The sequence below is a fragment of the Lissotriton helveticus genome, chromosome 2_1 (assembly GCF_964261635.1).
Source record: "Lissotriton helveticus chromosome 2_1, aLisHel1.1, whole genome shotgun sequence".
In the NCBI taxonomy this organism is placed as follows: domain Eukaryota; kingdom Metazoa; phylum Chordata; class Amphibia; order Caudata; family Salamandridae; genus Lissotriton; species Lissotriton helveticus.
In genome coordinates this window covers 1,735,390,139-1,735,412,137 of record NC_136059.1, presented here as the reverse complement: position 1 = coordinate 1,735,412,137, position 21,999 = coordinate 1,735,390,139, and the positions used below count along the sequence as shown (strand labels likewise).

The 21,999-nt window shown below is 48.1% G+C and overlaps 1 protein-coding gene across 2 annotated transcripts in view; it reads right to left on the bottom strand.

Annotated features, from left to right (window-relative positions):
* MAML3 (mastermind like transcriptional coactivator 3) overlaps positions 1-10,704 on the bottom strand; it is a 572,069-nt gene extending 561,365 nt beyond the window's left edge. For both annotated transcript variants that reach the window (XM_078676684.1, XM_078676686.1), the window contains exon 1: positions 9,207-10,704. In XM_078676684.1, the coding sequence (XP_078532810.1) occupies positions 9,207-9,638 (432 nt within the window). In that variant the 5' untranslated portion in view covers positions 9,639-10,704. The remainder of the gene's footprint in view (positions 1-9,206) is intronic.
* Between the last annotated feature and the right edge of the window lie 11,295 nt (positions 10,705-21,999).

The window sequence follows — 21,999 nt, the reverse complement described above, 5'->3', positions numbered from 1 at the left end:
CGATCTCTACTGCTTCACTTTGGGGGCACGGAGCTCTACAAGCTATTCAGACACCTCCCCAACACAGGGGCCGCCACTGACTTTGATGCTGCCGTCAATGCCCTCAACGCCCATTTTGACCCCCAACTGAACCCTCACTACGAGAGATTCAAGTTCCGTCAAGCCAAGCAACGAGAAGGGGAAACGATGGACGCGTTTCACGCGCGACTAAGAGACCTCATAAGCACGTGCACTGAAGACGACGAAAAGAAGGAAGTCACAGCACAACTCATCCAGGGCTGTCGCAATAAACACTTGAGAACGCTGATCCTGAGGCAGCCGCGGATATCCCTCGACGAAATCTTAATCCTTGCACGGTCACACGAATTGTCTGACGCCCGCGCCACCGCAATGGAGGCGGCCCTCAACCCACAACATGACGCAGGAGCGGCGATAAAGACTGAACGAGTGGACGCAGTGCGCATGTCAAGCCGAGGAAGCAGAGGGCGAGGACCGACGAGGACACAACTCCGGGCGCCATGCGGCTACTGTGGCAGGGAAGAACACAACCAAGACGGCTGCCCAGCACGAGGGAAGACATGTTCAAAATGCGGTATCCCCAACCACTTCGCCAGCGTGTGCAGAGGAGGCTCTAGGGGACGGAACGCCTCGGGAAGGAAGACAGCCACTGGAGCGGTCAAGCAGCTATCGCTAGATGAGTCCACGCCATCTCGCTCAAACAAGTCACAGAGACCACCACAACCACACTATGACGACTCATCCACAGATGACGAAGACGAATGCTACTTCGTGTCGTTTGTCAGCGAACTGAAGAAAAGCCGGCGACCACAACCCAAGTGCCAGATACAGATACACGGATCACCAGCAATCGGAGTCATCGACACCGGAGCCACGGTGAATGTCATGGGCATTCAGCATTACAAAGCACTGAACCCGAAACCCAAACTTGTTCCCTCTAAGGCCAGGATCTTCACCTATGGCAGTCAGGAACCCCTCCCGCTGCGAGGGAAGATGGTGGTGCAGGTCCGAGCAGACGACCAAGAAGTACTGACCACATTCCATGTAATCGACAAGGAGGCAGACCTGTTGGTAGGAAGCAACACCGCGGAAGACCTAGGCCTCATTGCCTTCGCAAACGCAGTACGAGCGCTGCAGGTCGAGGACATTCTACTCATGTTCCCCAAGCTATTCACAGGCCTTGGAACCATCAAGCACCCTCCCATTAAGCTACACATAGACCCTGCCATACAACCGATTGCGCTACGTCACCGAAGAGTGCCATTTCACCTACGCGCTGCCGTCGAGCAAGAACTGAACCAGCTGGAAGCGCAAGGGGTGATTGAAAAAGTATCCGGACCGACACCATGGGTATCCCCCATGGTGATAGCCGAGAAGCCGAAACAACCAGGAAAAATCAGAATTTGTATTGACATGAGAATCCCAAACAAAGCCATCCGGTGTGGAAAAGTAAATTTTGCCATGTTCTGTGTCCCTACGTGTCATCCATCATATGTTATGTGTGCATGATTAAATATGCATATGTATTCCCCATGTCCGATTAATGACGCAATTATAGTTGTGTCCACCTCTAGTATGCTAGTTTCCAGTCCTCGTGAATACTACGAATATCAGGCCTATGTAAAGCTACGTTGCCACGTTTCTCAGTATGCACGTTATTCTATTATAAAGTCCCCGTTTCTAGGCCTCAAAAGGGCCTGGACACCAGATTCAGCTCCTGTCTCCTGAAGCCTCGCTGAGGAGCGATACAGCCCCCACCTGTATCCTCGACCCTTCACTTACTTCCTGCCTCGCAGTGCCCGGTCCAGCCTGGCTCAGCCTCTGAGTCTGCCAAGAATATGTTATGATTCCAGTTATCAGTTCAGTCCTCCTTCTCTGCATTCCTAAGCTACTGAACCTCATCAATAGTTTCCGTCATTGTCTAGCCTTCACGTCTCCACGTTAGAGAAATACTGCATTTAATGGTCATTTAATATTCTTCATCACGCACTACATGTAGAATAATGCATGGTCCAGTCTTAGAATCAAGTTAGCCTTTCCTCTCCTGACTTCTAGTTTATATCAACATGTTCTCTAAACATCAGATACTAGATACTGTTTAGGTACATGTCGCCCTGACTCTCCAGACTTCAGTCTCTGCTCCTAGCACAGAGTTCATAGCCCCCAGCTTCTCCTAGTGATACGTCATTGCCAGTTTGCGCGCACCATCAGGTTAGAGGTCCCGGCTCCTCAGGTAGCCCCCTCCATGGTTTTCCGCCCTATTCATGACACATTCTGTTACGTTTGCATCACATGTCTATGTATACGCCCTGTTACACCTCTTTTCCCCCTTATCTTTCGCGACTGCTACGCGTCACGCCTTCTGCTCCACCCACTGCTACGCCTACTGCAATGTAATGCTATGTGTTTGCGTTATGTATATATGCTCATGTATTGTTATTAAAAGTCAGCGCGCTCATCCCAGATCCAGCCCCAGCAGCTGCTGGGCCCTGTCATCCTATTCCTATGCAGGTTGTCCTGTTCCTGTCCTTATGCTGTATTAAACCTGCAAAACTCCTACTACCTCGAATCTTGACTCTTATTTATTGAGCTATCTGTTATGATATATGTCTAGTCAAAAAGAGAGGTATTATTTATTTATTTACCACATAATGGTGCCCGAACAGGGACTTGCCCTTTCCCCACGCGTCGGTGAAGCCACGCCGACCCCCTGACCCTCTGCAGTCGTGACGGAACTCTTCTGTGCACCGGCAGATATTTCTGCTTCAAGTATCCCTCAGGCCCACGGAGGAGACGGAGGAGGCGGTCCAGCATCCAAACGAGACGGTGGAGGAACGCGGTGAGTCCCGACCAGAGCCCAAGCCAAGAGTCCAAGGTCCGAGGTATCCAGAGGCCCACCCGTAACTGAAGTCCGAAGTTCGTCGTCCGTCGTCGTAGCAGTCCAGTCCGATCCGAGGCTTTCCGTTCGTGAGCGGCATCTCACACCTACAGTCGACGACATTCTGACCGACCTCAACGGTGCACAATGGTTTTCTAAACTAGATCTCAATGCAGGATATCACCAGCTGAGGCTAGCAGAGGAAAGCCGGTACATAACAACTTTCTCGACGCACCTGGGATTGAGGCGATACAAGAGACTAAACTTTGGGATCTCATATGCAGCCGAGATCTTCCAAAACACAATCAAAGAGATCCTCTCTGGACTCCAAGGAGTGCTGAACGTCAGCGACGACATTTTAATCCACGCCAAAACGAGTGAAGAACATCACAACAGGCTAAAGGCGACGCTGCAAAGACTTGCACAATATGGCGTAACACTCCATAAAGACAAATGTCAGTTTTTCAAGAAATCCATCGAATTCTTTGGATATGTGTTTGGATCAGAAGGCGTCACCGTAGACCCCCGCAAGTCGTTGGCAATCAAGAATGCTCCCGCGCCAACCACAGCGTCAGAAGTGCGAAGCTTCCTGGGAATGGCGCAATACTGTGCGAGGTTCATACCCAACTTAGCCACGATTGCGGAACCACTGAGAAACCTAACGAAGAAGGAGAACTCATGGAAATGGACGGAAACCGAAGCAAAAGCATTTGATCAAATCAAAGCAGCCTTGCTAGACAGCACCACGATGGCATACTTTAACACCACCAAACCTACCGAAATAGTAGTAGACGCCAGCCCAGTAGGACTAGGAGCCCTGCTATCGCAAGAAACCGAACCTGGAGTATGGTCGCCATTGGCCTAAGCGAGTAAAGCACTAACCATGACTGAATCAAGGTACTCGCAAATAGAGAGAGAAGCCCTGGCTGTGAAATGGGCGTGTGCACACTTCCACTTATATATCTCCGGACACCCTTTTTGCATGGTGACAGACCACCAGCCACTAATACCCTTGTTCAGAGGGACCGCCCCTCACCCACCTCCAAAAATAGAACGGTGGGCGATACAAGTGCAACAGTACCAAATGGACCTCACGTATCGCCCAGGAGCCAAAAACCCCACAGACTTTCTATCCAGACACCCTGGCCCGGAGGAGTGTCGATCAACAGAACTCGAGAGTCAAACCGAAGACTTTGTAAACATGCTGTCGTCCGCATCATGCCCCCGAGCTCTCACTGCAGACACCATCATATCTGAATATGTGAATGACGCGGTCATTCAACGAGTAGCGGACTCTATACAATCAGGCTCCTGGGAGAACTTCCTACGGAATGTCAGCGGCTGGGGCGAAGAAGACCGGACACGCCTTACGCAGTTCTGGAGGGTGCGACATGACTTGAGCCGAGCAAGCAACAATCTCATCCTCAGAGGCCACCGTGTGGTTATCCCCAAAACTCTCCAAGAAAGGGCGACTATCTTAGCACACGAAGGACACCAGGGCACCCACCGGATGAAGGCAAGGATGCGAGAGAAAGTTTGGTTCCCCAACTTAGAAGAAACCGTTGACACCATCGTGCGCCAATGCAGAGCATGCCAGATCACTAGCTCGTCTGACGCGCCGGCACCAATAGTCACAGAGGAACATGCCCCATCGCCATGGTCATGGCTCAGTTTGGACTTTGGGAGCTTCCCGGATGGGAGAGTCACTGTCGTGCTAATTGACAATTACACGAAGTACCCGATCGTAGACCTTGCCACCTCCACCAGTTTCGCAAACATCCGCCCTCTCCTGAACAAATCATTTGCCATGTTTGGAGTCCCTCTAGTCATCAAGACGGACAATGGACCCCCATTCCAGGGGAGTGAGTTCAAGGAGTTCCTACACAATCTGGGCATCCGACATCACCGGATTACGCCTCAGTGGCCTCAAGCAAACGGAGAGGTGGAACGGTTTATGATGACAACCAACAAGATCCTACGAATCGCCACAGCTGAAGGAAAAGATCCGGAAGAAGCCCTGCAAGTCTTCTTGCGAGAGTACAGGAGCACACCCCACAGCACCACACAGCAATCACCGTGGGCGCTGATGCTCGCTGGGCCGAGAAGAGACCTGCTTCCAATGGCCGACAACTGGGCACCGACACCATACTCTCCCGGGCGTACCCAGGAGAGGCGAAGGAGAACAAATGAGAAAGCAAGTCACAAGAGACGAGCCCAATCCAGGAATATACAACCAGGCGAGACTGTGCTAATCCGGACCAGAAGACCTGGAGGGAAATTTAACACAGCGTTTGAACCAGAACCGTGGGTCGTCAAAGAAGCACGAGGCACAGCTATTACAGCTCGCCGGAACGGAGAAGAGATAACCAGGAATGTCTCCTGGTTCAAACAAATACCATCAACGCGACAACACGCACCTGACCAAGATGAACCTGCAGGAGAGGAGTACGAGAGAGGAGAAGGAAGATCCAGCGAGGCCAGCATGCTCCCAGACACCACCGGGCAGGGCGAAGCGATCCCTCCATCGCCAGGCCCAGGACCTGAACAGGCACCAACCAGAGGCAGATGGAGATACGACCTCAGGCCGAATCCGAAGCCGAGCCAGAAGTTGTCTGACTTCATATGCTGAACTGTTATACTTCATATACTGAACTGTTATTCACAAGTTGTTTTCAAAATCCAAGTTGGGAAGGGATGTAGCGTTTTAGTGCTCCGAGGGTCTCCCCTGAGCCCCGGAAGCACTAGCACACTATGTAACACTTTCTGGCCAGGCGTGGCCAGAAAGAGATAAATAAACGGACTGGAGTGGCACGGCACTTCCTGTCCAGACCAGCGCTCTGTGTGTGAGTGTGGTTTACTTGCATGCATACAGTGAGCACATGTATCGGCCCTAGGCCCCCAGCGGACAGCAGTCCCCACAACAAACATTCATGGTCCTGCGGCTGCGGGGGCCCCAGGAGGGTCTGAAGATGGCCTGCGTTCAATTCTAGCTGGCAAAAGTCAACATGGAGCAGCTCTGTGTCATGTGTGCAGAAATAGGCTCATAAACGAGGCTCCCGCGCGCGCTCGCTCTGAACCCCAAAGCCTAAGTTCTTTTTCTCGACACTCTACATTTTAGCCAGGCACGTGCACGCTCGGCCTTCAAAGTATCCCTGCAAAATCAGCAATGTCCCCAGTTGACCAGCGTGCACAATGTAGGAGAAAACAAGTCCTCAGGGGTCTGTTTTCACAATCGAGCCAGGGCTCACGTTTCACTGAAAATACACACAGCCCCTGGACTCCTCCCCTCCGCCCCCTCCCAGACGGAGCTCGTCCTCCCCCCAAACTTTGGAGAAGGCGGAGGGGAGGTGCTGGCTAGAGCTCAGTAGACAGTAAACACAGCCCAAAGACCCGCCCCTTTAGCCAGAAATCTAGGAGGCGAGGCAGCGTGGCTTTTAAACTTCAGTGAGTTCCATAACTTTCATTCCACAAAAAGAACCGGCGTAAAGATGGTGGAGTGCATGAGTCGCTCGGGAGGGTACACGGTCCCATCTTCAAATATAAACAGAGCTTGTTACAGGAAGTTCAGGCACACACAGGATCCGGTTTCGTTGATAGCCCAAGGCGGCCTCTTCCCCCAGCTACCTCCCCCTCTGCACAGGAAATGTTTGTGTCTGAAAGATCAGGAGCGCAGATCTCCTGCCCAGGGTGCGATACCACTCAGTGCACCCAAAACGCTCCACTCGGTTGCCTAACTGTATCACTTGACATTAGGGACGGAAGTATTTATGTGGCCGATTCAAGGAGCTACATGAAAGAAGCTATGTCACAGTGCTAGATCACAGAAAATGTCAACAGACAAATGCGCCCCAACCCAGTGAAAGCGGTCACCAGAGGGCCGAAACAAAATGGAACCAGGCCTAAAGACATAGATTCTTCAAAATTAAGCCTCGGGACCCTTGGCGCAATCGACAAGGCATGGGGAAAGACTAGCAGGTCTGTGGGTCGTTTAGTTGTCTTTTCCCTAGAATGTAAATGTCCTTTCACTCTATGCCCATGCCCAACAGCTAATGAGGTATCAAATGGAGCAGTGACATAGGGACCACCTTCAGTCAGTCCATTTTTTTTACCCGACACAACTCTGCGTCGCAGGCACACAATTGAAAGGAAAGTTCCACAATTAATACAACAGCTGGACAATGAAACGGACTTGCAGAAGATGTTTAGAATGTCATTGTTCTCCACAACTCAGCACTGGTGGAAAATGTCGCTGCAGAAAAGGGCGGCTTGTTCAAACGAGTTTAGTAAGCATTTCTTTCTGTAGGTCCTGATTATTTTTAGTGACCACGTTCAGTACTTGGAATACCTACTACCAAACCCTGCTGCTTAGCTTTAAAATTCTAAAATAAATATATTTAACTTGACCCCACGCCCTTTCTTCTCAACATCAACGCATTGGTAACCCTGCTTTGTGTGTCTTGCGTTTTGTTTCTTGCTGCTCTGAGTGAACTGCAGTGGAGGCGCTGTTTGCTTTTATTTTCCCTTGATGGTTAATTCAATAAAGCAAACTTGCAGCTTCTCTTAAATGTGTGTTTGCATGTAGGATGGCAACTGCTGCGAGTTTAAATTGAAGAGAAACCGGCCTGTCGCTGATCAAGCAGAAATGAACGGACCTCCGAAGATGCTATTCTTTGTAGTTCCTAAAATGCCTCATGGATGATACGAGTCAATGGGTCGCAATTAAAATGCATCTGCTGAGGTACTGGAAAGGCAAGCAGGGATGTGTTAAGCATCGTGGTCATGCGGGGTTGAGGGGGCGGGGGTTGCAACCCGACCCTTGTCCAAACTGCGCTTGCAAACACAGAAAGCAAGGGGGCTGGCTGCGTCCTTGATAATTCCAGTGAGGTGCGGGGGAGGGTGGGCGACTCCCCCTCCAGATGCGCCGACTTGAAACACACATTAAGTGAAGTGGAGACAGCAGCATGTAAAGGCAGTGCAGGTCTCCCAGCCAGTGACAGAGGGGGCGTGCAGAGTGAGTACACAGCCGCAGCTCCTCCCCTGGAAGCAGTGCGCAGTCACCAACATCACCACCTTATTTTTATAGTGTAACACACCCCGCTTGTGGGCGCGGAGATTGGTACACCTGACAGGAAAAGGCACAGAGTTACACTGTTCAAGAAGGCATTGTCAGGGATAGGCCCACCCACAAACCATCTCGTGTACCAGGCGGCAGTACTAAGAACTAGAAACAAATGAAAGGTGTGTGCGTTAATGTGACTGTAAACCCAGCAGGCATAGTATGTGTGTGATACTTCGCAAACAGGGAGTAAAGCAAATGCTTCACGCCGTGCCGAAAGCATGCAGATTTAGAAATGTGATACAAATGTGTAAACATCTAGCTGAGACACTCGGTAAAAGCACATGCATTGAAACATGTGCACGAGCTGAGCACTTCCATCATTATGTAGTTAAACAGTGAATACACCACAATGAACGGCGAGACAGGAATACATGTCGAAAAAAAATAATTGTGCAACCCCTGAATAATCCCTAGCATCGACACTAATTGTACTCAAACACACGCCACTATATGTCCACAACTAGGTTATCGGTCTCCCACAGAGGAGACACACATTTGCCCAAAGTTTTCACATCAATGGCCCGTAGACTGTAGCCCCGCCCCACGGTACACCCCGCCCCACTAGCACTTTTTTAATGTAAACACAACACCTCTGTACCATGCCAAATGAGACTAGGTTTCCAAGTCGTGGTGCGATCGCGCAGCCTGGGGTGAACTTCCTCGGGGGCAGCAGCGTGCAGCGCTCTACTACCCCTCAGGAAGCGCTGCATGTTTGTGCCACCATTTACTCACCCCATTCTAATACATTTTTTGCAAAGGTAGCAACAACGAGGGGAAGGTTCATGGTATTTCATCACTGCATACAAAGAAATGCGAAGCATTGAAAGACACGGCAGACAGCGTGGGAACGATGTGACAAAGATAATGCACAAATGTGCAAACTTGCTTAACAGACCCTAGGACATTTGAACCACCTCAATGCGCTTTGTGGCATTCAAGGATGCAGGAGCAGTCCCTCGTAGAACATACACAGGTGGCCACCACATATTAATTTGTTATTTACTTGCAATGATGGGATACACCATTCGATACAGATTAAAAAACAGTGCATGGCTAGAACCCACCCCAGGGGTGACTCTTACAGGGTAACTTTGTGTCCATGGACGCCCCCCGGTGCGTTGTTCGTGGCAGTGTGCCCCCCTTTGTGTCCCTGCTCCTGCCCCCAGCCCACCACAACTCCCAAGCTCTTACCATGATGAGCGTGTGGTTCCGCTGCTCGGTCGCCTCCGCCTGCTCCTTGCCAGGCGGCTGCTGCTGCTTGTTCCCCCCGGGTCCGGGGCCCCCTGGTCCTCCGGGGCCCTTGCGGCTGCGCTGCTCCAGGCTCCGCTGGTAGAGGCTCACCGTGTCCCGGCGCTCCATGTCGCGCTGCTCCGCCTGGCCGTGCTGGTAGCGGCTCTCGCAGTGGCCATGGTGCCGCCGGCAGCCCTCGATGCGCTGCCGCAGCCGCTCCACCACCGCGCTGTGCTTGGGCACGGCGCCGCTGCAGCCAGTGCCCGGCGCATGGGGGGGCGGCGCGGGGCTGCCGCTGTCACTGCCCAGGGCACCGAGCAGGGCGGCCCCTCCGCCCACCAGGCACAGGCTGGAGGAGGCAGCAGCAGCAGCGGGGGCCGCGTAATCCCCCATGCCGCTCCCCGCGCACACTATTTTGGAAGAAGTTTTCTGGGCCACCTCTCGAAAGACCCCCCACCCCCCAAACACCACCCCCACTCTTTCAGTCCTCCTTGCCTCCTTTCAAGCCGGGAGCTGATGGGGGTTACACGAAATCATGCCCCTCATGCATGACGGCGGGTCTCCGTCCAGTCTGGAATAAAAGCGTGCACCGGTGAATCTCCACAGTGGGAAGGGGGCAGGAAGGGATCCCCGGGCAGTTCCAGTGCCCCGGCGGCAAGGGTCTCAGCCCTTCGCCAGGCTCCCTTTCTCCAGGAGCTGCTATGGGGTCAGGTTGAACACCCCTTGTAAAACTGTCTCCTTCCAACCAGGAAAAAAAAAGTGACTCTCAGAAGAGTAGGAGGCTGGCAGGAAGAAGGACTGTGACTGCTCCTGTGCCCCTTCGCACCTCACTCGCTGCCCACTTTCTTCCTCTTCTTCATGTTTGTGCATTCCACTTTTTGGGCAGATGAGCTCCAGGGGAGTTGGGGCATTCTTTCCAAATGCAAAGATCCAGTGTGTTTACGAACTGCAGAGATCTGCGGGTCCAAGAGTCCACCGGGGTGCGATGCGCGGGGGTCAGGATGAAAAGTTGATGTTTTCAAATAAACAACAGGATTCCCCGGTGCGAAAGTCAATTAAGACATTGACACACTGCTTCTGCAAGGTGTGATACTCTTAATCTATAAGAGACTCGTGGTGCATAAAGACGAGAGCCATGCAAAATTGGATAAATGAAAGATAAACAGTGGAGCGTCCTCAGTAAGCCACGGTTCTTTCAAAACAACGTCCCCCTCACAAAAATAAAAAGTTTGTATTCCACCAACCAAGCGGGTCTAAAGCAACTTTCAAGACTCGGTTTAATTGTGAGGTGTGAGTAAATGCAGGGGGAAACGATAGCAACAACTTAAGGGTAAAATCATCACAGTGAAGGAGTTTAAACTGAACACAGTCCTGGAGACCAGCACAGAGGTTTCTGGCAGAGCTGCCTGGTGTGCGTGTATTATGCTGCTGTTCCTCCCGCTGCTGCCACCATCACAATGAGACAAGGCTGGAGGCCGCCTCCCACAGGCAGGCGGAGGGATACCACCGGCACTACTGTAAACACCAGACACAGGAGGGCAGGTCTTGCGGAAACGCCATCACGCCGACCTACAATCATAGGGGCAGCATCAAACGCGGCGGCCATCTTGTAGCGCAAAGGTGAACTGTTAATTACTGGGCCACTGGTCCGTCCAAAAACAACGAAACAAGTCTAAATCGCGCAAAAGTTAAATAGAAATGTCTAATTGTCTTGTAGAGTTATTTCCATGTATATTAACTAAACTGTTATAAGTAGACGTTGTAATACTAATACAATGTCAATGCTACACATGGTTTGTTTGTACATAGCGACAAATTGCGTAGAAACGTTTCCGAGTCAATATGTTTAACACTTTAACAAATTGCCTGCTGCAGAGTGAATTTTATTCTCTTCGTCATTTATTGCTGATTCCCATTGGATTGACGGTCTGTTGCACGCGGTGGGCGGGACGTCCATTATTCCGAAGAGCACGCAATTTAAAAGGCAGCAGATTTTAGAACTTGAGCGCCTCCTCGCAGGATTCCTCCATCTACTCGCCTCCGAATTCAGCTATTTAGCCTAAGAGAATGAAGACGCGAACCCAAGGGAGCTCTGTGGACAAGAGGCTGCGTGTCCAGTGGTCAGCTTTTGACCCACCTACTGCATTGTTTGTTTATGGAAAGCTCGATTATGAAGGAGTGTGAGATGCGATGTATTTAAGAGCTAGTGCAAGACTTCATAAACATAACCGTGTGTTTCCAGTACTAGTAACAAACAACAATATTATTATTAAGCCATTCGCTGCAACCCCGAGCCCCCCCCCCCCCCCCCCCCCCCCGGTTTTTTGGGCTATTTGGGGTAGTTTGGGTATAGGCTCCTGTAACCTTTTGACCAAATACGGTATCCACACCAAATTTGCTTCCTTATCTTCCAACATCATGGGGATTTTATAGGTACCCAGTGTTTGTTGATTCCCCTGTTGGGGACCCAGAAATTAGCCAAAATACACCTACAGTTTTAGGAAAAATAGTAAAAAAGTGCTGCAGAAGAAAGCGTTTGTTTTTTTCCCTGCAAATGGTATCAACAAAGGGTTTGTGGTGCTGAAATTCAAAATTTGCGAACATTCGTGGCAAGAATTTTCAATTCTAATAAGGACACGAAGGCGAGGATTATGCTTCTCATTTTCTTTACTGAAAATTCTCAGCAGCCAATCAGAAAGTGAAAACAAAAGAATACACTACAATACCCATAAACCCTAGTGGGTATCACATGACAACCATAGAGTAGATTTCTTTGTGTGAAATAACAGTCAAGTCCAAACAATAATAATAAACACAATCTGAAATCTGGAACCACAGGAAGAATCCATTCTTCATAAGGAAATCCACCGGCCAACGGGCAGCAATTAAAAAACTTGAAGACAGCTTCAACGAAACAGCATCCGGCTTGAGACCACGAAGACTCTACATAAGGTGAACGTCATCAAACTTTACTTGAGGTCAGAACCTGAAATTGGAAGACAAAGCCATAATACCACACTCCCAAAAGGAGACATATCAGAAAGGGAAGGATAAAAACAGCCTACGTAGATATTGCAGTATATCAGCAATGCAAAACAGGCATCACATACTGAATTATGGGTGGGATTATCCTCGCCTCCTTATCCTTAATAGAATTGAAAATTCTTGTCACAAATGTTCGCAAATTTTGAATTCTATGGCGGGACCGGAGGCTCAGATTATGCTTGTTTAAAGCTGCGCCACCACAACAGATGCAACATTCACAATAGGTTTATAATAAAAAGTCTTAAATGTGGATTCAGAGGACCAATCAGCTGCATTCGTAATGTCTAATAGACTCACCCCCACAGAAAAAGCCTTAGAGGCCAGTGCACCACGAGCAGAATTAGCAACAAACCTGGAATCATCTATACCAGCTTACCCCATGCCATGAGCCAACGCACCCAACTTGCTAGAGTAGCGGTGGTCACTTGGCGAAAAGGTTTCTGCAGAGCAATCAAGAATTGGCCTGCCATATCTTGACGAAAACCTGCCGTACTCACCTCATAATCCCGGATACATTGCACCACACACAATTTAGGATTGTCAGGAAATGCGGGATAAGTGACAGAAGTGGTGTTACACTTAGTGCGTCTGGTGACCAAAAAAGTAACACCCTCCGGAGAGAATCTGCGACCCGCCAGATCCAGAGCGCGAATATCAGACACACGTTTACAGGATACTAGACAAAGCAACATAGTGAGTTTGGCGGAAAGCTGTTTACGAGACAAACATTGATTAACAGGCCAGGAGTCCAAGAAACGCAGGACAATGGAGACATCCCAAAGCTCTGCGTATTTAGCACATGGAGGTTTTACCAACCAGATACCTCTGAGTAATTTACATAATAATGGGTGTTCACCAAATGGTTTGCCGTCAATGGGTGTGTGACCCGCCGAGATAACCGACCGGAAATTATTGACAGTGCGATAAGCAAGACCTGAAGTGGCTAAAGACGCAAGGAAGTTCACAACCAAAGAGACATCTGCTGCAGAGGGATTCACCTCCCATTGAGAGCACCATTAACACCAACGTTTCCCTGGGGTAGCATAACGCTTGTGTGTGTTGGGCGACCAAACCTCGCTGATAAATCTGGAAGCTTCTCGTGAAAGTCCTGGGACTTGCCAACGATCCCCGAAATTCGCCAAGCGACTAGTATGAGTTGACCTGATGTTATCAATGGATGCGGAGATTTGAGAGGGTCTAACAACAGATTCCACCTCTGGGGAAGAAGGACTGGAATCGCACATAACATTTCCAGAAGGACCCGGGAACCACGCTTGAGCTCTCCAGAGAGGAGTGATCAAAATCAATTCTGATTGATAACACTTGGCTCAGGCCAGGACTCTCGGAATAATCACAAACGGAGAGAACGCATAACAAAGTGCTGGAGGCCACACCTGCAGAAAAGCATCCGTGGCTAGAGCCTCCGGATCCGGATGCCAGCTGAAGACAACATGGAATCTGTTTGTTGGGAAGAAGGACTGTAACTGCTCCTGTGCCCCTTCGCACCTCACTCGCTGCCTACTTTTGTAGTGTAGTTCCTATATTCCCAATAGGCTCTGCGCATTGGAATAATATAAACAGCAGTTCAGACGTAGGACTGAGGTCATCAAGGTCTCTACTGACTATATTAGACTTAATTAGGTTTGCCAGCTAGCTCAGAGGTCACTAGAAACTTTCTCGAATGTTCAGGAAGGAGTTAACTTTCCCAATTAGACAAGAAGGGATTAGTTTCTGACAACCGCATAAACATGACAACTTTGCTACCTCAGAATAAAGAGTATATCTCTAGAGTCGTGTGAAAACAATAGACAGTTATTTCACTCAGTCAATCGTGCATGCTTAATTTCACCAGAGTGCAGAGAAATAGAGAGACGGGCATTTTCAATAAAAGGTGTTATTTATTGAGCAGTCCTCTTTCCCATGCAAGAGAAGTGAGTTGCCACAATTGCAATACTTATGAAGTAAAGTGCGTACAGTAAAAGTAGTATTATGAAATAATACTGTAAAAGCATTGATATGGTTTCTTAGCCATATGATACTTTAAAACGGATAAAATATATACATACATAAAATCATTGACTAAACGTACTCAACTGGTGCTTCTAAGATACGCCTACCCCGGTGTACCTGACCTAAGCCTAATACGTGGGAAGGAGTAAGTAAGTTGCAGTTTAAGTTAAGTTAGGTTTTTGCCAAGAATCTGAATCAAGAATTCTCTTAAGGTTTTAATCAGCCCCGTACCTTGGTTCTAGAATGAAGGAGGTCTTGTATCTCTCTATCAGGACTCTCTCTGACGCCATCTCTGACGCCTAGTGGACACGCCCACTCGCGCAGGCCACGCCCCCCTACCCCCCTTCTGACTTCCACTCCATAAATCATGCTCACTCACCGGACGCGCAGCGGACGAGCGCAGCGGGCGCGACGATTGCGTGCCGAAGGAGCCCATTAGGCAAGCTCGTCTGCGCTCGTCCGCGCCCGGCCGGGCCCAGGGGCCACGTCCCCCGGTCGGGATGCGGGAAACGGATGGGTCTACAGTTCAAGCCTATTACATCAGCTGCGCCCACCAATACTAACTAAATGTGGCCACCCCAGTGACCCACTGGAGATCCCCAGTCACTGCCCATACTGCAAAGTTAAGCTCGTCCCTACTACCACTGCCAGACCTGAGGTGAAAACCTACTCTATGTTTCTGCTCAACTGCAGATCTCTAGTGAAGCACCGTTTAGAAATATCCTTGCTCCTAGATGAATACATGCCTGATGTAATCTTTCTCACTGAGACCTGGCTTAACCAGGACTCTCAGCCGGATCTGGCACAGGTTGTCATTCCGGGATACCAGATAGCACGGGCCGACCGACCACAGGGCAGAGGCGGTGGCCTCGCAATCATTTACAAAGAGAGTTATGTCTGCCGCTGTTTGACGGAGAGAATTGAGGATTGCGAAAGTCTCCCCTTTGTGATCGAGTTCTCTGCTAATTCCAGCTTCTCTGGCACTCTCATCTATCGCCCTCCGGGACCCATCGGACAATTTGACACCTCTCTTCTGTCGATGGTCTCTCAATCGGTAATTTCCCCCTCAAATTTTACTCTACTTGGAGATTTTAATGTCCACTTCGACTGCTTGTCAGAACACACGGCACGAGAAATGTTGTCTAGTTTAGCCGCCATTCAATTGGAACAACTAGTCCCCTCTCCTACGCACGAAAAAGGTCACCTCCTAGACCCCATCTTTAGTAACTGTAACCAACTTAAAGTGGGCACCATTAGTAGCCTACCATGGTCAGATCACTTCCTGATAGCTTTCACCTGGACCACAAGCAAACCCTCTCCATCTCTATTTACATCTCGGAAAACCCGCAATTGGTCCAAAATCTCCGTAGATGACTGGACCAAGGCTCTAAACACCACTCGTCCTTCACTCTCCCAGGACCCAATGGTAAATAATAAGAAATATAACGACTGGATCACAACATCCCTTGATCAAGTCCTCCCTTCCTATCCATCTGGGTCAAAAAGCCATAGCAAATCTGCACCTTGGTATACAGAAGACCTTAGAGAGAAAAAACGCGTCTGTAAGAGACTAGAAAGGAAGTGGCGCATGACGTACAACCCTGTCGACCAAACCACCTACAGGGACGCGATCAGGAACTACAAATTAGCAATAAAAACCTCACAAGCAGCATACTATAATGACAAAATCACAATGGCAAAATCCAAACCGAAGGAAATATACCAGATAGTGAGCTCCCTCATAAAACCACCCCCGCCCGCCGCAGAGAACAGCAGCTCCCCCTCTAAATGCAATGAGCTGGCTGACTTCTTCTTTAACAAAGCGAATAAAATCTACCTCTCCTTCCCTGATCCAGCTGCTGAAACTTCCACCCGCCATTCCGACTTAGCCTCGGATACGGCTACTCTCTCTCATAATAAGCTAGAATCCTTTCCACTGCTGAACCTGGAAACGCTGGAACCGTTAGTACAGCAAATCAAATCAGGCTCACCATTTGACCCGGCCCCCCCGGGCTCGTTGAGGCTGGCTAGCGAGACCATCTCCCCCACTTTGATGGAGTTGCTGAACTCCTCCATCCTCAGCGGGACGGTACCAACGACATGGAAGCAGGCGATGGTACGGGCCTTGCTAAAAAAACCTGCCCTCGACCCAGCCAACCCCAGCAACTACCGCCCAATCTCCCTGCTCCCATGGGCATCAAAAATCCTGGAGAAACACATCAACACTATTCTAACAAAATTTCTTGAGGAAAACCATCTCCTCGACGTTTCCCAGACGGGCTTCCGCCCAAAACATGGGACGGAGACTGCTCTACTGGCCGTGACCGAGGAAGCGAGACGGATCTTGGATCGAGGGGGGTCAGTGGCAGTGATCCTCCTCGACCTAAGTGCCGCTTTTGACACGGTACATCATACTATTCTGATGAACCGTCTCGCCGACCTGGGAGTGTCCGGAGAAGCCCTGGCTTGGTTCAAGTCCTTTCTATCAGATAGAACCTTCCAGGTCTTTGACGGCACTTCCGTCTCATCAAGCAGGCCTCTGGGATGTGGAGTCCCTCAGGGCTCTTCACTGAGCCCCACGCTCTTCAATGTGTACATGAGGCCGCTGGCTGGGATTGTTCGTCCGCATGGCATCGACATAATTTCCTATGCGGCTGACACCCAGCTGGTGGTCTCCCTTGTACAGAAGAGCGGCCTCCAATCGCCGCCCAATCTATCGGCGTGCCTGGAGGAAGTGAGGAGCTGGATGATGGACTCCTGCTTGAAGCTCAACGACGATAAAACCGAGCTCATGCTCCTAGGCCCGGCAGCCCCCTCCACTCTAGAGCTGCTATGGCCAGCAAGCATGGGGGCGGCTCCTGCCCCCAGCGACAACATCAAAAGTCTGGGGGTATGGCTAGATAAGTCGTTGAGCTTCAATGCCCAGGCCACAAAGGTGGCAGCCACCTGTTTTGGCCTCCTTAGGGTAATCAAGAAAATCCTTCCCCTTCTCCCGTTGGAGGCCAGGCAGATAATCATACAGGGCCTTGTCCAATCCCGCCTGGATTTTAATAACGCATTATACCTTGGAGCACCGGACTACACCCTACAGAAACTTCAGCGCGCCCAAAACTGTGCTGCTCGTACGCTACTTGGAGTCCCACGCAGGACCTCAATAACTGCTGGCCTAAAAGCGCTGCATTGGCTACCTGTTAGAAGCAGAGTTAAATTCAAAGCCCTGTGCATTGCCCACCAGGCTTTCTGGAAAATGGGCCCAGAAATTAACACCTCCCTCATCTCCCCATACCTGCCCAACAAGGAGCTTCGATCCTCCTCTGCTTTTTTGGCCAAAGTCCCTAAAATTTCCAGAGCCAGATCAGGGGGACGTTCCTTCTCCTTCAATGTGTCGAAACTGTGGAACTCCCTCCCCCTCCACATGAGAAGCAACCCTAACCTCACGTGGTTCCGGAAACAACTCAAAATCCTCTTCTTCCAGTAACCTAGAGCTTCTTGTTTCTTGAGGGCTTTTCTGAGAGTCATAGCGCCTGGACGCCTGAGGGCAATTGTAGCGCTCTATAAATGTTATTTTCATTTCATTTCATTTCATCTCCCAGCAACCCGCAAGGGTGACTGGAAACACCGGTTCTGGAATTTCTCGGCAGGAGAAAAGACAGCGTCTCTCTCAGTGCGTCAAATGGGAGGTTCGGCTTCCTTCGGCACTCGCATCAGCTGGGCGTCGGGCAAGTAGATAGCCTCTCTGCTCCAAACCACCGTGTGTTTGCTTAAAGCAACGTTGGTATATTTATACCTGGAAGGTGCCGGGTTTGACGTAAGGTTGGACATAAGACGTCACTAAGAACTTACAGTTCTTTCTGGACTCCAGGAGTTCTTGTGCAAATCAAAACAAAAGCAGGGGAAATTCCCGTGGTGCTGGAAGCTTGGTTTGTTTAAAGAACGCGTTGTACTTTCTAGGAGTCTATGGGAGTAGCCTTGCCGTATTTGGACTGCATTGGCTATGACTAAATATGGACATGGTTCTTATGCCTTTATAAGGATATGTTTCGTGATAACCACATAAGGACATGAATCGGGGATATTTAATTAGGGTCCTAGATAGATTCACAACACCCACTCCACGTATTAATGTCCATCATTACTAAATACTAAGCAATACTAAACATATAATGATGCATGTGTGTTTTCCAACCCACCCCAAAATACATAAATTGCATTTGAAATGGTGTATGGTATATACACGAAAATGAGTATTTATACTGTACGTTTTTCAAGCAGTGTTATCATTCAGGAAATGCATATATAACTATTGGCTGAATGAATTGCGAAAATTACATTTATGAAATGGCTCTTAATACAGAAAAGAAGGTCGAGACCATTTCATCGCATATTTATACAATACTGTACATGTGCTAGAAGCTGAGGTAAAATATTGTCTCTTGTGTCTCTAAAAATAGAAGCTCTGTTCTCTAAGAATAGTTCTACTTTAATCAGAGTACCATGTGCCAGAAAAAAGTAAATATTTTGGAAGTGAAAAAAAATAATTTCGCTTTCAGGGGAAAAAATAGTTCCAATTGTTTTCAGTAGTGTTGTTTATCAAAACTGAAGGCCGAATTCACAGTTCAGGGAACGCTGTGTGCTCGTTGTTTTAAAAGTTATTCTCGTTGTTTGGTGAGAACATTAAATCAGACAGGCTTGCAAAGAATTGGTCTACAACATCAGGTGAAAGTTTGACCAAGTTCGAAAAAGCTGCAATAGTGCATATGTGAGAATCATTGCTATCATCGATGTCGGTATCAGTAATGCTCACAGAAGGTTGTACCTGTGTGGTGCTGCTTTCATTTTGTACTTCACTGCCACCTAGTGGTAATGGTGAAGTCTCAACGAATGCTGTCATCAGAATAGGTAGCCGCTGGGGACAACACGATGTATGAGCCGTCACTGAACCAAGCAAAGTATCGATATCCATAGGTACTGCTGATGGTAGTGTAAGACAGAAGTCCAACACACATTCTTCTCCGCATAGCAGACATCGAAGCACAGGTAAGATGCAATCTTGCCAGATTGGTCTGAATGAAAGAAACCAAGCTGTATTCAGATCACTTAGCTGGGCTAATCCGAGGACTCTAGTGATTCGGTCTCGGTAGCGAATTGCTAGGATCGTTTCTTCCATCGTAGCTGGAGTTTTGTCTGTGGCTTGGCTTGCCATATCGGAGCAGAAGGATCAAAAATAAAATTCCTGCTACGTGTCCCAAAAGAATAGGCAGGCCGCCGAATAAAGAATGAACAAAATTCGGGAAAATGTCCAGAACTGTTTCAAAGGGTGCTAACAGTCCCGAAAAAAATGTCTTAAATACATGTGCGATGCCACTGGTATCAGACATGTTTAAGATTTGACCTAACATTTCTACGAAATGCACGGGGCAATTTGTTGATAACAGGGTATGTATCTCTGCCGCTGTCCTTGCAACTTGCAGATCATACGTCTCTTTGGACGAGGTTAAAGGCACAGTTGTCTGTAAAAGAATAGACTTCATTCTGCTTAAAGTATCAATTCGAATAGAAGAGATATTCAAAGAAGGCCATATTGCCGCCTCCATATCTGGATTGCTGTTTGGATACAATACTCCAATACAGCAAATGACCCTGGAAGTAACGGTTACGAGATAGGCTTTTCCTGGCACCATGCCACAACAGCTGTGGTCACTTATTAGAACATAACTGCAGTTGGAAAGTTGTCTGAAAAATGGCTCTGTCTGTGTTGCCGGAGAGCCATGCAGGTGACATGAAAGGTTATTTGATGAACCTTCGCAGGTAAGTGTACCGCTTAGTGATTTTTTACAATTGTTTCCACTAAGAAATACTTCTTTTTTCCCTTCACTATAACATTTATGTGTGTAAGGTAAATTCCAGGTCGATTTGATGTATCCTTTATCCAACCTTTCATACAGGCCTGCTGGTATATACTTTTGGCAATACTGAAACTGAAAAGTTGTTATCGGAATTGTAATTGTTCCATGTATTATGCAATCAATGACAGGTCTCTCTGACATTGTCCATGGTAATCTCTCAAGTTTTTCAATGCTCAGAATCGCATAGTCTGCTCCTTTTTGTGCCAAACTGATCTGTTTATCAGTAAGGTTAAAGATAGAGAATAATGACGTTGTGTTGATTAAACGCCATGGCACGTAGCCTGAACGCAGGTTTTGCAACGTCCAGCCTAGCTGTACAATAAAACTTAATTGGGACTGACCATGTTGTAACATTAGCAAGTCCTGCTCTATTATATCAATAGCAGATGATACAATGCTGTCCAGTGAATATATTCTGGAGGACAGAGTCGTTAACCCATTGTCCACTACAGAAAGTGATTTTTCCAAATGAATACGATCAATTTCTCGCATTTTTTCAGCAGTTTCAATTTGCGTTACTTTCCAAGCTTCGTTGTAAGCAGCGTATATACCAGCGTATATGAAACGTTTTTGACGCTGTTTGCGAGGTCCCAGTATGAAATCTCGCAAGTCAGCACCATCTTTAAGTAAAGTCAAGTGTTGCTTAATTTCAGCCAGTGTGGATTTCTGTAGCCACTCAAGGCATAGTTTCCCTACACTGTATGTTGTAACTATCCCTGAATGTTGTCTCTGGGAATATCTTGGGTCTGGCCTGTTCAGTTTGAACCCCTGTGTTTTGTTCAGGAATCTATCCTGACAGTTATTTGTGTCTGTGGGCCAGATCAACCGTTTTTTCCAATCAGAATTTGTTCTGTTTTGGTGTAAAATATGGGATATGTCTATCTCCTGTAGTGCTATTACTATCAGGTATAGGCTTTGGAATAGACGGTTTGTTTAAGTCTTTTATCTTGGCTAAACCAAGACATGTTGTTTGTTGAATGGTGTCATTCAGGAATATTATCTGTTCTGGGATCATGCAGGCTCTAAATAATGCTTCTAGACCTTGTACCTGCCAGTCTTTTGTACCCCCAGATGGTTTTTGTTTCAATGTTGTTTTTCCAAAATTCAAAACCAAATGTAGACATTTTTTCATAAAATGTTTCAGAATAAATCAATTTAGTATTTGTCAACATTGTTTTCATTCCTGTCTTATTTAACATTTTAAAATAAAACGTTTCTGGATCACTGTTGTTAAACCCTGGGAAGTATTGGAATTTTTCATAAAATGTTTTTGAACTGCCTTTTGCCGGAGTCGGACAATGTTCCTATTGGTTATAAGTAAAAACATTTCTAGGTTGAGCAGATTTATGCAAATAGTGATGACCAAAATTATTATAACTGTACATTTCTTCATAGTTTAATGAACCCTGCAAATAATCATGCTCTGTGAATTTAGCTGACATTACTAAATCCAACATCATATTATTAATATTTTCAAAGTCCCAATCATCTGAGAAAGTACTTGGTGTCACAAAGTCACTTAAGGAAACCTTGAACTGGTGTGGATATTTCAAGAGCTCAATCGGGCCATAAATTTCATAATCCGTTTTGTCCCATGCTACCCCACCGGGTATTGGATTGGCTGTGATGTTCACTGATGACAGTTCTCTTTTCTCGATGTGAGATGATCTTTGAGGCTTTAGGACCAAGTTGATGTTCTGACTTGCTGTGTCCATTGTACTATATTTTCCATCAATAAATCTACCCAAACATAAAACCATGATGAGCCAAAGCAGGAGGAAAAGTACACCTAA